At 47.5% G+C, this 12,855-nt stretch overlaps 1 protein-coding gene across 1 annotated transcript in view; it reads right to left on the bottom strand.

The window, feature by feature from the left end:
- Positions 1 to 12,855, bottom strand: part of Dnah2 (dynein axonemal heavy chain 2) — a 131,521-nt gene that overhangs the window by 13,525 nt on the left and 105,141 nt on the right. The window contains exons 64-73 of the mRNA XM_042670874.1: positions 6,641 to 6,805; positions 5,953 to 6,078; positions 4,897 to 5,045; positions 4,754 to 4,820; positions 4,460 to 4,610; positions 4,067 to 4,215; positions 3,499 to 3,632; positions 2,961 to 3,105; positions 2,623 to 2,822; positions 594 to 720 (exon numbers count right to left, since the gene is read on the bottom strand). Coding sequence (XP_042526808.1) covers positions 594 to 720; positions 2,623 to 2,822; positions 2,961 to 3,105; positions 3,499 to 3,632; positions 4,067 to 4,215; positions 4,460 to 4,610; positions 4,754 to 4,820; positions 4,897 to 5,045; positions 5,953 to 6,078; positions 6,641 to 6,805 — 1,413 coding nt within the window. The remainder of the gene's footprint in view (positions 1 to 593; positions 721 to 2,622; positions 2,823 to 2,960; positions 3,106 to 3,498; positions 3,633 to 4,066; positions 4,216 to 4,459; positions 4,611 to 4,753; positions 4,821 to 4,896; positions 5,046 to 5,952; positions 6,079 to 6,640; positions 6,806 to 12,855) is intronic.

Genomic DNA, 12,855 nt, shown 5'->3' on the forward strand with positions numbered 1-12,855 from the left:
GACAGTGCCCAGGCTTGCGCTTACACATGCACATACACATGTACACACACACACACACACACATAGACAAATCTAGATAGATGATGAAGGGAGAAAAGGAAGTACTCAGGAGGAAAGAAACTGTACCATAGCTGTTCAGCAGCTTTAAGAGCCCACTTGAGGCTCCTAGCCTTAGGCCCTCCATTTAAAGAGAGTCTAGTCAGCCGGGATGTGTTTGTCTCTACTCCTGTTCAGCTGCATGGGCAACCCAGGGTCAGAAGGGAAGAAAAGCTGGGTTCAGTGGAGTGGTGGTTTTGCCCAATAAATCCAAGGGAGGGAGGAGAGAATAGAGGTGCGTGCTGGGGAGGGGCTGTGGTGGTGACTGTAGCATTCAGGTAGGCACAGCAGTAGCAAGGTCACTGCCCGTCAGTGGGTCACACGAGTGTGTGGGGAGCATGACAAGTCACCCCCAATCCCAGCCGCAGTGAACCTGTACACCTGCTCCTGGCTTGTCACTCGCTGAAGTCTCAGCTTGACATTCTGAGCTGGGAGTCCTGGTCACACTTCACCTCACCCTCAATCTCCACCACCCGTGCCTCCTCTGTCCAACTCACCACGCCCCCACGAAGAAAGAAGTTGTACTCATCCATGTTGAGCTTGCCAGAAGTCTCCAGGATTTTGGCACACATGTGAAAGCTGAATAGCAGCTTGTGGCGCTCAAAGAGCGTACGGCAGGTGTACCTGGTGGGGGGGAGAGGGGGAAGAATGCCCAGCATGAGGGCTCAGACCACCCTACAATCTCAATTTTACACCAAAGGACCTTAGCACCTAACCCAACCCTCCAGAAAACAGCCAAGGACCCAGGCCTTGTGAGTTTCCTGGTTCACTCCTAATTAGCATTCATTCCATTCTCTTAAGAAGCGAAACATGGGCAGGGCACTGGTGGCTCACATCTGTAATCTTAGCTACTCAGGAGGCTGAGATGTGAGGATCACAGTTCAAAGCCAGCCCAGGCAGGAAAATCCATGATACTCATATCTCCAACTAATCAGCAAAAAAGCTGAAAGTATCTAGGCAGTCACATACAGTGAGACCAAAGGAGGATGCTCTTAGTGGAGGAACACAAAGGTGCAATGCCTATGTGCATTCGATCATATAAAAACATATTTATCAAAATGAACTCCAGGAAATGGAAATAAGAGGCTTTTCCTTTGTTGTTTTCTTTTTGTCTTGCTTGTTCATTTATTTGCCTTTGGGAGGGTAAGGGGGCACAGAAATGGAGAGACAAAAGGTGAACAGACGCAGCAGATACTAGACACTCTGTGGACAATGAACTACACAACTTGTGGGTAGGGATGGGAGGGAAAAACTGGGAGAGAGCAAGAGAAGGGGTGACACAGTCCTAAAATAAATGTACTCATCTGACTTATGTAACTGTAGCCCCTCTGTACATCACCTTTAGAATAATAATAAAAATAATCAAATAAATCCCAAATGGTTGTTTAAGAAAAGCTGGAAGTAGAGAACCAGCCTTGAGTGAAAAAGCTAAGCAAGAGTGCTAGTCTTTGAGTTCAAGCCATAGTGCCAACACGCGCGCGCGCGCGCACGCACGCACGCACGCACGCACGCACGCACGCACGCACGCGGTCCAGCCAAGCACTCAAGTTCCTAAAGACACTGAGATGAGTAATTGTATCTGTCTTTGAGGAAGGCATGAGAGAACAGGAGGCCGGACAGAGGCCCAGAGACAAATGAGAACGATGAGCTGTGAGTCCTATTCAGGGGTGGCAGGGCACCCAGCCTTGCCTCGTGGGTTCAGGGGAAGTTTCTGAGATATAGCAGATCTAGTGGCATGGGAGAGGCAAAGAAGTGAGTGTGGCCAGGGAGTGCTCACAGCAAAAGCCAAGGAATGGGAAGGTGTGGGGCTGCCCGGGCTGTGCAGGCCGCTGCTGGGAGCTGGGGAGGCAGGAGGATGAGTGGGTGGAGGCAGGTCACAAAGCCCGGGCTTCAGAGGCCATCAGAAACAGGGCAACACTGAAGAGTTTAACGTGGGAGTGACAGGTTGATGTTGATTGGCAGCTGTGGGAGGACAGGTGGAGAGGAGCAAATAGTGACCTGTTAGGGGCTGATGTGATCGTCAGTGGCTGGGGAAGGAGGGGAGGGAAGGAAGGAGTGGGGTTTTTTGTTGTTGTTTATTTCTTTGGGCTTTTATTGGCTCTTTTTGGGAGGGGTGGTTAACTGGAGATAAGAGTCTCATAGACTTTCCTGCTCAGGGTGGCTTTGAACTGCAATCCTCAGATCTCAGCTTCCTGAGTAGCAGGATTACAGCTATGAGCCACCAGCATCTGGCTTTTGAGCTATATTTTAACCAGAATCCCAATACTTCATGTGGGCGTTAGCATTAGAACAAGTAGAAATGGAGACAGAGGTGCATGTCCAATGTGCAAACACTCAGAGCTAGAGACAGGGAAGTAAGAATACTCCCGCTGACAGGTGGTGGTTACAGTTCAATCGTGGGTGAGCTTTCCTGGTAGGTGTAAGGAATGGAGGAGGGCAGTGGGGCAGGAAGATGGATGCAAGCATGTGGTGCCCAAAAGTAGCTAGGAGATAAGAACCAGCAGCCCCTGGGATGGACCATCAGACCTGTATACTGCATAGGTGTGGTAGTCATTCAGATAGTCAATGCGGTCCTTCAGCTTGGTGCTACGATGGCTCTTGTCTATACTGAGGATGAAGAGGCTGATGTAGGCATCCAATGAGAACTGATACATGGGGTCGATGCGGCCCATGTCATTGAGCACAAAGAACAGTACTGAGGCCCTCTGGGCGCATGGGCGGTAAGCCTGTGGGGACATGTGTGTGGCTCTGTGTGAGGACCACGGAGGAGCAGGGGACCAGAGCAGGAAGGGGATCCCAAGCCAGTACACTCAAGAGTTGCTTCTTGAGGCCAGCCAGGGGCAGGGCTGGAGGGTGCGGCTCACCTCTCGGGCCATGTCAATGTTGATCTCCGTGGTCTCGCTGGTCTCCAGTTGCTCCGTCACCTCACTGGCAGTGATCTTGGATGTCTGCAGCGTGTTCACCAGCTGCACATCGTCTAGGAGAGAGCCTGTGGCCTCATTTAGCAAGCTAGGGGGGGAGCCAAGGGGCGCATGGATTAATGGGCTGGTTGTAGCCAGGTGGCGATGGCTCACGCCTGTAATCCTAGCTACTCAGGAGGCTGAGATCTAAGGATCATGGTTTGAAGCCAGCCTTGGCAGAAAAGTTCCCATGAGACTCTTTATCTCCAATAAACCACCAGAAAACTGGAAGTGGTGTTGTGGCTTAAGTGGTAGAGCCTTGAGCACAAAGAGGCTCAAGGATAGCACCCAGGCCCTGAGTTCAAGCCCTGCAACTAACCAAAAAAAAAAAAAAAAGAGGGGGGAGGGCTTGGAGTAGAGGACTCAAAGCTGTACTTGCAGGGTGCTGGGTGCTACGTGGGAGAAGAGCAATAGAAGATGAGTGGAGGTCTCCCAAGCTCACCGGAGAATCTCATCCTCCAGTTCCTTGAGCTTCCTTTTTCCAGCAGCAATATTGATGACCAGTGAGTCTTTCTGCTCCTCCAGCTCAGGTCTTTCCTTTCGAACCACAATGCCCAGCAGTTGGGCCTCTAGGCCCTGTATCAAGATTCAGGGTGAGATTCTCATTCCTGCAACTACCAACCCGGCCAACTCTCTAGACATCCTGACACAGTTGCCATAACTCAAGCTTAGTCTTTTTTTTTTTTTTTTGGTGCTGGTCCCTGGGTGCTGTCTCTGAGCTTTTTTTGCTCAAGACTAGCACTCTACCACTTGAGTCACAGCTCCACTTCCGCTTTTTTGCTGGTTAATTGGAGATGACAATCTATACCTGCCTAGGTGGGCTTTGAACCCTGATCCTCAGATCTCAGTCTCCTGAGCAGCTGGGATTATACACATGAGCCACTGGTCACTGACTTAAGCATAGGCTTTTTTTTTTCCCCTAAGGCTCTCCCCCGCCCCCCCCCCCCCGCCCCCTGCAATTCTAGCCCTTCCTGCTTCACCTTAGCTCAGGGCATCAACCCTTTATCCACCTGCTCTTTAACAGCAAAGTTGACAATGGTGGTCTTGGCTGAGGTCTCTGGGCTGTAGTGTGGATTGGAGAGCTTGGTGGTGATATAGAAACGGAAATTGGTGTTGTATTCCACTTCCTTGTCCCCAATGCGCATGAGCAGCCGACCACCTGCATCCACAAAACTTAATTAAATGCAATTATGGCCCCAACGGGTTCCTTATGACCCATTTCCCAGGGGCTTTGGGGTATCCGTCCAGCCTCCCTTAAAGGCCTAGCCAAGGCTTAACTGCATGAAGGGACAGGCAGGGACAGGACACCGCCAAAGAGCCACCCTCTCCACCCCTGTCCCACTCCAGCTGGTCTCATAGGATTTGTCCCACAATCCAGCTCCACAATAAGCCCAGGCCCTGACCTATTCGAGACACAGATTTGTTGAGCACGGGGTTTAGTGTGGGGTCCAGATATTCTTGCACATTCTGGAGAAGCACTGGATACCCGAACTGGATGGCCTTTTCTAGGACTCGAAGGTAATCTATCATCTGCAAGTCAATGATCAGCAGGCCCTAGACAGCAAGGGGAAAAATGGGAGAAATCCTGACAAACACCCCAGGGCTGCCATGATCAAGGGTATTGTTTCTTCTCCGGAAGAGATTAACTTCATAGGAGATTCTATTGGGGGTAACCCCACCAGTTGGCCAGCCTCTACCTGGCCTCCTTCCATGTTCTTAATCCATTTTAGGGCCTGGGCCTGAGGATCAATCATGAGAGCCCACCTGGAGGAGAAGGCGTCAGTCAGAGGAGATTCATTCCACTTCTCCCTCTGCTTCTCACTACCTGCAGCCTCCTCACCTGTTGCCCCGGGTCACAATGACGCCATTTTCAGTGGAGAAAGCATCTGAGGGCAAGCCCTGGATGTTCCAGTCTCGAACTTTGGTAGGATTGGTCAGAAAGGTTTCAATAGCAAAGCGGGGTGAGCAAGGAACTTGAAGCTCCCAGATCTAAGGAAAAAACCCAGATATTAGTGTGAGGAGTCTAGCAGCCCCTACCCCCTTCCCAGTAACAGTAACTCTGTGTGTGTGTGTGTGTGTGTGTGTGTGTGTGTGTGTGTGTGTGCGTGTGTGTGTGTGTGTGTGTGTGTGTACTGGAGTTTGATCTCAGGTCCTTGAGTACTCACTTTTTTTTTTTTTTGCTCAAGGCTAGTGCTCTGGCTTTTTGATAGTAATTTGAAGATAAGAATCTTGTGGATTTGTCTACCCCGGCTAGCTTTGAACCATGATTCTCAGATCTCAGCCTCCTGGGTTGTTAAAATTATAAGCATGAGCCACTGGCACTTGGTTTCCCAGTATCTTTTTTTTTTTTTGTCAGTCATGGGGATTGAACTCAGGACTTGGGCATTGCCCTTGAGCTTTTTTGCTCATGGCTAGCCCTCTACCACTTTGAGCCACAGCTCTATTTCTGGCTTTTGAGCGGTTAATTGGAGATAAAGAGTCTCACAGAGACTTTTTTTTGCTCTGGCTGTCTTCAGAGTATGATCCTCAGATCTCAGCCTCCTGAGTATCTTTTAATATTCAGTCTCTTTATATCTCAGCCTCCTCCAGTATCTTCTTCTCTCCCCCGCCCCCCCCCCCCCCCCCCCCCCCGCCCCAGCCAATCCTGGGGCTTGAACTCAGCACCTGGGCATTGTCCCTGAGCTTCTTTTGCTCAAGACTAGCACTCTACCACTGAACCACAGTGCCACTTCCGGCTTTTTGTTTATGTAGTACTGGGGAATTGAACCCAGGGCTTCATGCATGCTAGGCAAGCAGTCTACCATAAACCACCTTCCCAGCCCTTGTCCAGTATCGTTTAATGCTCCCTAAAGTTCTGCCCCTGGAGCCCACTTACTAGAGGAAGGCTCCCACTCACCTTTCTGATCCAGATTTGGTTGACAATCTCATCCCGGTAGTTGGTAAGGAAGGGTCCCATGTAGGACAGGAAGGCTGCTGCCAGGAGACAGTCACCTACCAGGTAGCCCAGATCCTCTTCCAGGCCCTGCCGACAGAAAGGAGATAAACTGCCAGGGCTCTCACCCTTTGGGGAGCATTTGGAATACTTTTGAAGATACTCTCCTCTGGATACTGGTCTAAATCAAAGAGATTCTTTCTCGTAGACCCTTGTGCTCTGAGCATTTCAACCTGGTTGTAATTATGTTAGTGTTTTCCATCTCTGACAGCAATGTTTACACCGTGATGATAAGGCTTTGCTCTATCGTGGAACTCAGTAAGATTGAGACAAATGGTGTGTGTCTGTCATCTATCAGGCAGATAGGCGGTATCAAGAGTCCTGGCATACTTTCCAGATTCCCTGCCCCTCCCCCTCTTCCCCCCTCCCTGCCTGGAGCCAATTCTCCCACCTTTCAATGGACAAAATGTCTTTCCTTCCTTATTCTCACCCAATGTGAGGAGAAGGAGGGAAGGACATCCATCTGCCATCTTGGATTTCCTATAGCAAGGTGTCCCTGTTTTCCCTAATCACTTCTCAATGGAAAGAGGATGGACATCTTGGACCAGGTGTGCTAAACAAAAGAGAAGCCCCAACTCCAAACCCAGCTCACCTGCACGGTCTCCTCCCATCGGGCCTTCTCACCAGCCAGCCCCGACACCAGCATACCAGCTCGCTCCAGTTTCAGCTCCATCTCTTCAGACTTCTTACGAAGCTCCTCTTTCTGGGCCAGCTTCTCATCGTACTGTTTCTTTAGCATTTCCAGTTTTTCTGCTACCTGGGAGAGATCAGAGCATGGAGCATGGAAAATTGAAGGTAGACTTGTTCTGGTACAAATCACCATATTGCTATTTTGTAACTGCTTGACCTATAGTATATTAATTTCTTTGAGCCTCAGTTGACCTCACGTGCAAAATAAGAATAACACCTACCTACCTTATAGTATTGTCATAAGGAATAAATGAGATAAAATATGTGAAATACATTTCCTTCCACTTCTTTCCACTGCCCTCTCCCAGAGCCCACAAACTACTTGGCTATGAAATCAAGGCCAGATAGAAAACAGAGAAATCTTGAAGAAAAAAAAAAAAAAAAAGCCAGGCATGGGTTGGTTGCTCATGCCTATAACCTTAGCTACTCAGGAGGCTGACATCTGAGGATTGCAGTTCAAAGCCAGCCAAGGCAGAAAAGTCCACGAGAATGTCATCTCCAATTACCCAGCAAAAATGCTACAAGTGGAGCTGTGGCTCAAGTGGTAGAGTGCTAGCCTTGAGCAAAAAGACCTCGAGGATAACACTCAGGCACTGAGTTTGTCAAGCTCTAGGATTGGCACACACACAAAAAACCCCAGAACACATTACATGTTTGGTATATAGTTCAATGGTATGGGATGCGGTTCAATGGTAGAGATTGCCTAGGATGTACGAGGCTCTGGTTTTATCCCCAGCACTGAAAAAACAAAAACAAAAAAATTGCATAATGGATGTTGGCAGGAGAGTCTCATTCAATACACAAACAACTGCTATCCTATGCCAGGGATCATACCAAGGCAGAACCTGAAAGAGGGGAAGAAAAACCTAGAAATGAGCTCCAGTTACAAGACTGAGAAAGAGGTAATCTATTCAAGGAAGAGAATTTAGCTGGGCATAGTAGCACACACCTGTAATCTCAGTAGGAGGACCATGAACTTGAGGCTAGCTTGGTTCATGTAAGGAGGCACTGGAGAGATGGGGGAGGGAGAGAGGAAAAGAGTACGAGAGAGATGAGAATGAAGAGGAGAGAAAGGAGAAGAAAGAGGAGGGAGAGAGAGAGGGAAGAAGGGGAAAAGGAGAGGAGAGAGGAAAAGAAAAAAAGGAAAAGGGCCAAGTCCCAGGTCTCAAACCAGAAATGGATACCTGGGAAGTGATGTGCATGCTAAATTAGTTGGTTTCAACTCATCACTGCCCTAAGGGCAGACAGAAGATTGATCCAGCCTTGTCCAAAACCCTGCGTGTATGCCTAATTGACCAACACTCACTGGGCCCGGGTAGACTGTGCACTCATCATCAGGGGGCTGGGCTAAACCAGCATGCACATTATAAGCATTAATTCCCTTCCTTGTTACCACCCCACCCCTCCCCCCACCCCGTGCACACATACCGTACACACATAGGAGGAGGCCAACTGCAGTCCTGGAAATAGCTCCACTACTCTAAAGGGAAATAGCTCTGCCTTATAAGTGATCCTGGCTAAGTCTTAACTTTTCCATAGTTTTGCCTAGGGCTGCATGTGAGGATGAATGTGTTGTCGCACAATGCCCAGCAGGAAATAAGCAGAAGATATTCTCTACGACAAAGTAGCAATTCCAAATGTCACCTTCCAAAGTCAGGATGACTTGGTGACAATGTAGAAGACATTTACATTTTCTAGAGTAGAGCTCCAGTAGTAGCACTCTGGCCTAGCAAGTGTGAGGCTGAGTTCAAACCCAGAATGGAAAAAAACAAAACAAAACAAAACAAAGAAGCCACTAGCATCTCAAGAAAGAAAGTGTCACTGAGAAGGGACAAGGTCAGCTGGAAACTTCAGAGGTCAGGGTGAATTGAAGCCCTAGAACAGGAGTGCTCTTGTTTTGGGCAGGCCATTTGGCCCACCTGATAGTTTGATATTTTGTTACTTATTTTGTGTATAATGTTTCTGTCTTTGTTGTTGTTGTTGTTTTGTTTTGGCCAGTCATGAGGCTGAATTTGGGGCCTGAGCACTGTCCCTGAGTTCTTTCTTGCTCAAGGTAGTGCTCTACCACAGCTCCATTTCTGGGTTTTTGAGTGGCTAATTGGAGATAAGAGTCTTACAGGGCCTTTTCTGCTCTGGTTGGCTTAGAACCTCGATTCTCAGATCTCAGCTTCTTGAGTAGCTAGGATTACAGGTGTGAGGCACTGGTGCCTGGCGTGTGTGTGTGTGTGTGTGTGTGTGTGTGTGTGTGTGTGTGTGTGTGTGTGTGTGTGTGTGTGTGTGTGTGTGTGTCGCTTGAATTTAGGGCCTGGGTTGCTGTCCCTGAGCTGTTTTGCATAAGGATAGCGCTCTATCATTTGAGCCACAACTCCTCTTTCTGATTATTTTTTGTTTTTGTTTTTGTTTTTGTTTTTTTGGTCGGTCGTGGGGCTTGAACTCTGGGCCTGGGTGCTGTCCCTCAGCTCTTCAGCTCAAGGCGAGCGCTCTACCACTTGAGCTACAGCACCACTTCTGGTTTTCTGGTGCTTAACTAGAGATAAGAGTCTCAGGAACTTTCCTGCCCCCGCAGTCTTTAAACTGCGATCCTCAGAGCTCAGCCTCCAGAGTAGCTAGGATTACAGGCGTGAGCCACCAGCGCCCGGCTTCTTTCTGATTTTTGCTTGTTAACTGGACATAAGAATCCCATAGACTTTCCTTCCCAGGCTGGCTTGGAACCAGGATTGTCAGATCTCAGCCTCCTGAGTAGCTCTAGGTATAAGCTGTGGGTGTCTGGCTTGCTTCATCCTTTTTATCTGCTGCAAAATAATCTTGTGTGTGATTGAACCATAGTATACTTTTTTTCCTTTTTCTTTTGTTCTTTCTTTTTTTGTTTGTGTTGGTCATGGGGCTTGAACTCTGGGCCTGGGTGCTGTCCCTAAGCTCTTGAGCTCAAGGTGAGTGCTCTACCACTTGAGCCACAGCGCCACTTCTGGTTTTCTGGTGCTTAACTAGAGATAAGAGTCTCACGAACTTTCCTGCCCCCCGCAGTCTTTAAACTGCGATCCTCAGAGCTCAGCCTCCAGAGTAGCTAGGATTACAGGTGTGAGCCACCAGCACCCAGCTTCATTATCTTTAACTAATTATACAAAAAAAAAAAGTTTCAATTTAACATATCAGTATACAAAATAGAGCGCATCTTGGTCAATGTCAATCCCTCCCAATGCTCTCTGCCATCTCTCCCAGCCCCACCCATCCCTTCTAATTACCTGTGAACCTTAGTTTATACAACAAATCTCCTATGCATAGACATTGTGTTTTTCAACTTTATTATTCATCATGCTATAATGAAGATCCACGGACATAAGAAACATCTTCACATTGCTATGCCTCTTTTCTTTCAATTTTGTTTACTTTCTGAATAGGAATTTTAAAATTTAAAAAGCACAAGGGCATAACTCATGGAAAGTCTTTCCTTTTAACTCTGTTCCAACTTCTACTTGCCTAATTCCCTTCTCTAGAGGCACGTAACTGTTTCTTGAGTTCTTGCTTCAATTTTCTAGAAGTATTCTGTTCATATCCAAGTATATTCTATTATTTGCTTTCGAGGTGTGTGTGTGTGTGTGTGTGTGTGTGTGTGTGAGGGCTGGTACTGAGAATTGAACTTGCACTCATGCTTGGCTATTTTGCTCAAGGCTGGTGTTTTACCAATTGAGCCACACTTCCACTTCCAGCTTTTCGATGGTTAATTGAAGATAAATGCCTCACACTTTCATCTGCCCGGGTTGGCTTGATCTTCACATCTCAGAATCCTAAGTAGCTAAGATTATAGGCATGAGCTACCAGCTCCTGGATACTGTTGTTTTTCTTTTGCCAGTTCTGGGGCTTGAACTCAGGGCCTGGGCACTGTCCCTGAGCTTCTTTTTTTCACTCTACCACTTGAGCCACAGTGCCACTTCCAGCTTTTTCTTTGTATATGGTACTGAGGAATAGAACCCAGGGCTTCATGCATGGTAGGCAATCATTCTACCACTGAGGAGCTTGTGTGATGATTTTAGATTTTTTTTTTGTCAGTTAGGAGTGGGGGGTGCTTGAACTCTGGGCTTGGGCACACTGTCCCTCAGCGCTTCAGCTCAAGGAGCATACTCCCCCACTTGAGCCACAGTGCCATTTCCAGTTTTCTGATGGTTAATTGGAGATAAGAGTCTCTTGGACTTTCCTGCCTGGGCTGGTTTTTAATTGCGATCCTCAGATCTCAGTCTCTTGAGTAGCTAGGATTACAAGGGTTAGCCACCAGCACCCAGTTTAGATATTTTTTTTTTCGGTCGTGGGGCTTGAACTCTGGGCTTGGGCGTTGTTCCTGTGCTCTTCAGCTCAAGGTGAGCACTCTACCATTTGAGCCACAGCACCACTTCAGGTTTTCTACTGGTTTATTGGAGATAACAGTCTCATGGGCTTTCCTGCTCAGACTGCCTTTGAACCGTGATCTTCAGATCTCAGCCTCCTGAGTAGCTAGGATTACAGGCGTGAGCCACAGGCACCTGGCCTTAGATTATTTTTATTGACTTTGTGCTATACCATATGAGGATTTTAACTCCCTTATACTTTCACACCACAACCTCTTCTATTAATATTTCTTCTGGTTGCTTTATCACTATATTAAAACCTTAGGTTTACCTAGGAGCTAAAGGAAGATCAATAGTTCAAGGCTAGCCTGGGCAAAGTAGTCAAATCCCTGTCTCACAAACAAGAAAGAAAGAAAAGGAAGAAAGAAAGAAAGAGAAAGAAAGGAAGGAAGAAAGGAAGAAAGAGAAAGAAAGAAAGAAAGAGGGCTGAGAAGGTGGCTCAGTGGTAGAGCTCTTGCCTTGCATGCATGAGGCCCTGGGTTCAATTCCTCAGCACCACATAAGCAGAAAAAAAAAACTCCGGAAGTGGCGCTGTGGCTCAAGTGGTAGAGCCCTATCCTTGAGCTGAATTGCTGAGGGACAGCGCCCAGGCCCAGAGTTTAGGCCCCATGACTGGCTCCCCCCCAAAATAAAAGACAGAAAGAGAGAAAGAAAGACAAAAAGAAAGACAGAAAGAAAGAAAGAAAACAAGCCAGTGCCAACTCACACCTATAATCCTAGCCACACAGGAGGCTAAATTCTGACCATCTCGGATTGAAGCCAGGTGGGGCAGAAACCAGAAGTGGCTCAAAGTACTAGCCTTGAGCAAAAGAGCTCAGAGACAGTGACCAGGCCCCTGAGTTCAAGCCCCATGAAGAACAATGAAAAAAAGGGAAGGAAAGGGGAAGGGAAGGGAAATAGAGCTGTGGCTCAAAGTGGTAGAGTGCTAGCCTTGAGTGAAAACACTCAGGGACAAGCCCTACAACTGAAAAAAAAAGAAAAGAAAGGAGGAAGGAAGGAAGGAAGGAAGAAGGAAGAAAGAAAGAAAGAAAGAAGGAAAGAAAGAGAGGAAGGATGGAAGGAAGAAAGAAAGAGAGAGAAATAAAGCATGCGTGAAGTCCTGAGTTCAATCCCCAGTACCACACAAAAGTAAAAAACTAAAAATAAAACACCTAAAACAAAAACCTTAGTTTCCAGGGAATAGTGACATGTATCTGTAATCCCAGCTACTCAGGAGGTGGAGGTAGAAGGATTCATGGTCTAAGGCCAAACCCTGCAAAAGTGCAAGACCCTATCTGAAAAACAAACATGCCACAGACTGGGGCATGACAAGTCGTAAAGCCCTTCCTCAGCGAGTCTAAGACCCTGAGTTCAGTTCCCAGTACCACATGAAAAAAAAATTACCCCTGTCTTTCCTCACAAGTCCTCCACCCACCACACAACCTTTTCAACTACACTTTCAGTTTCCCCTTGTCAAGAAAGCTGATAACCTTTACAAGCAGAAGCCACAATTAGGCCTAGAGGCTTTGTCTTGAGGCTGGCTATAAAGGTCAAATTTCACAAGCAGTGTTGATAATATCATGCCTGAAGAAGATGTATAGATGTTTAACACCAAGGAGCCTGACCCAGATTCTTCTGACTCAAGCTCATTCCAATAGGCTACCTACAGGCTGAACTAGTTAATGTTGTTATTGTTTTTTTTTTCCTGGTCTTAGGGTTTGAAGTCAGGGCCTAGGAGTGCTCTAAGCTTATTTGCTCA

This window comes from Dipodomys spectabilis, unplaced genomic scaffold, assembly GCF_019054845.1.
Source record: "Dipodomys spectabilis isolate Male_0828 unplaced genomic scaffold, ASM1905484v1 ptg000576l, whole genome shotgun sequence".
Classification (NCBI taxonomy): domain Eukaryota; kingdom Metazoa; phylum Chordata; class Mammalia; order Rodentia; family Heteromyidae; genus Dipodomys; species Dipodomys spectabilis.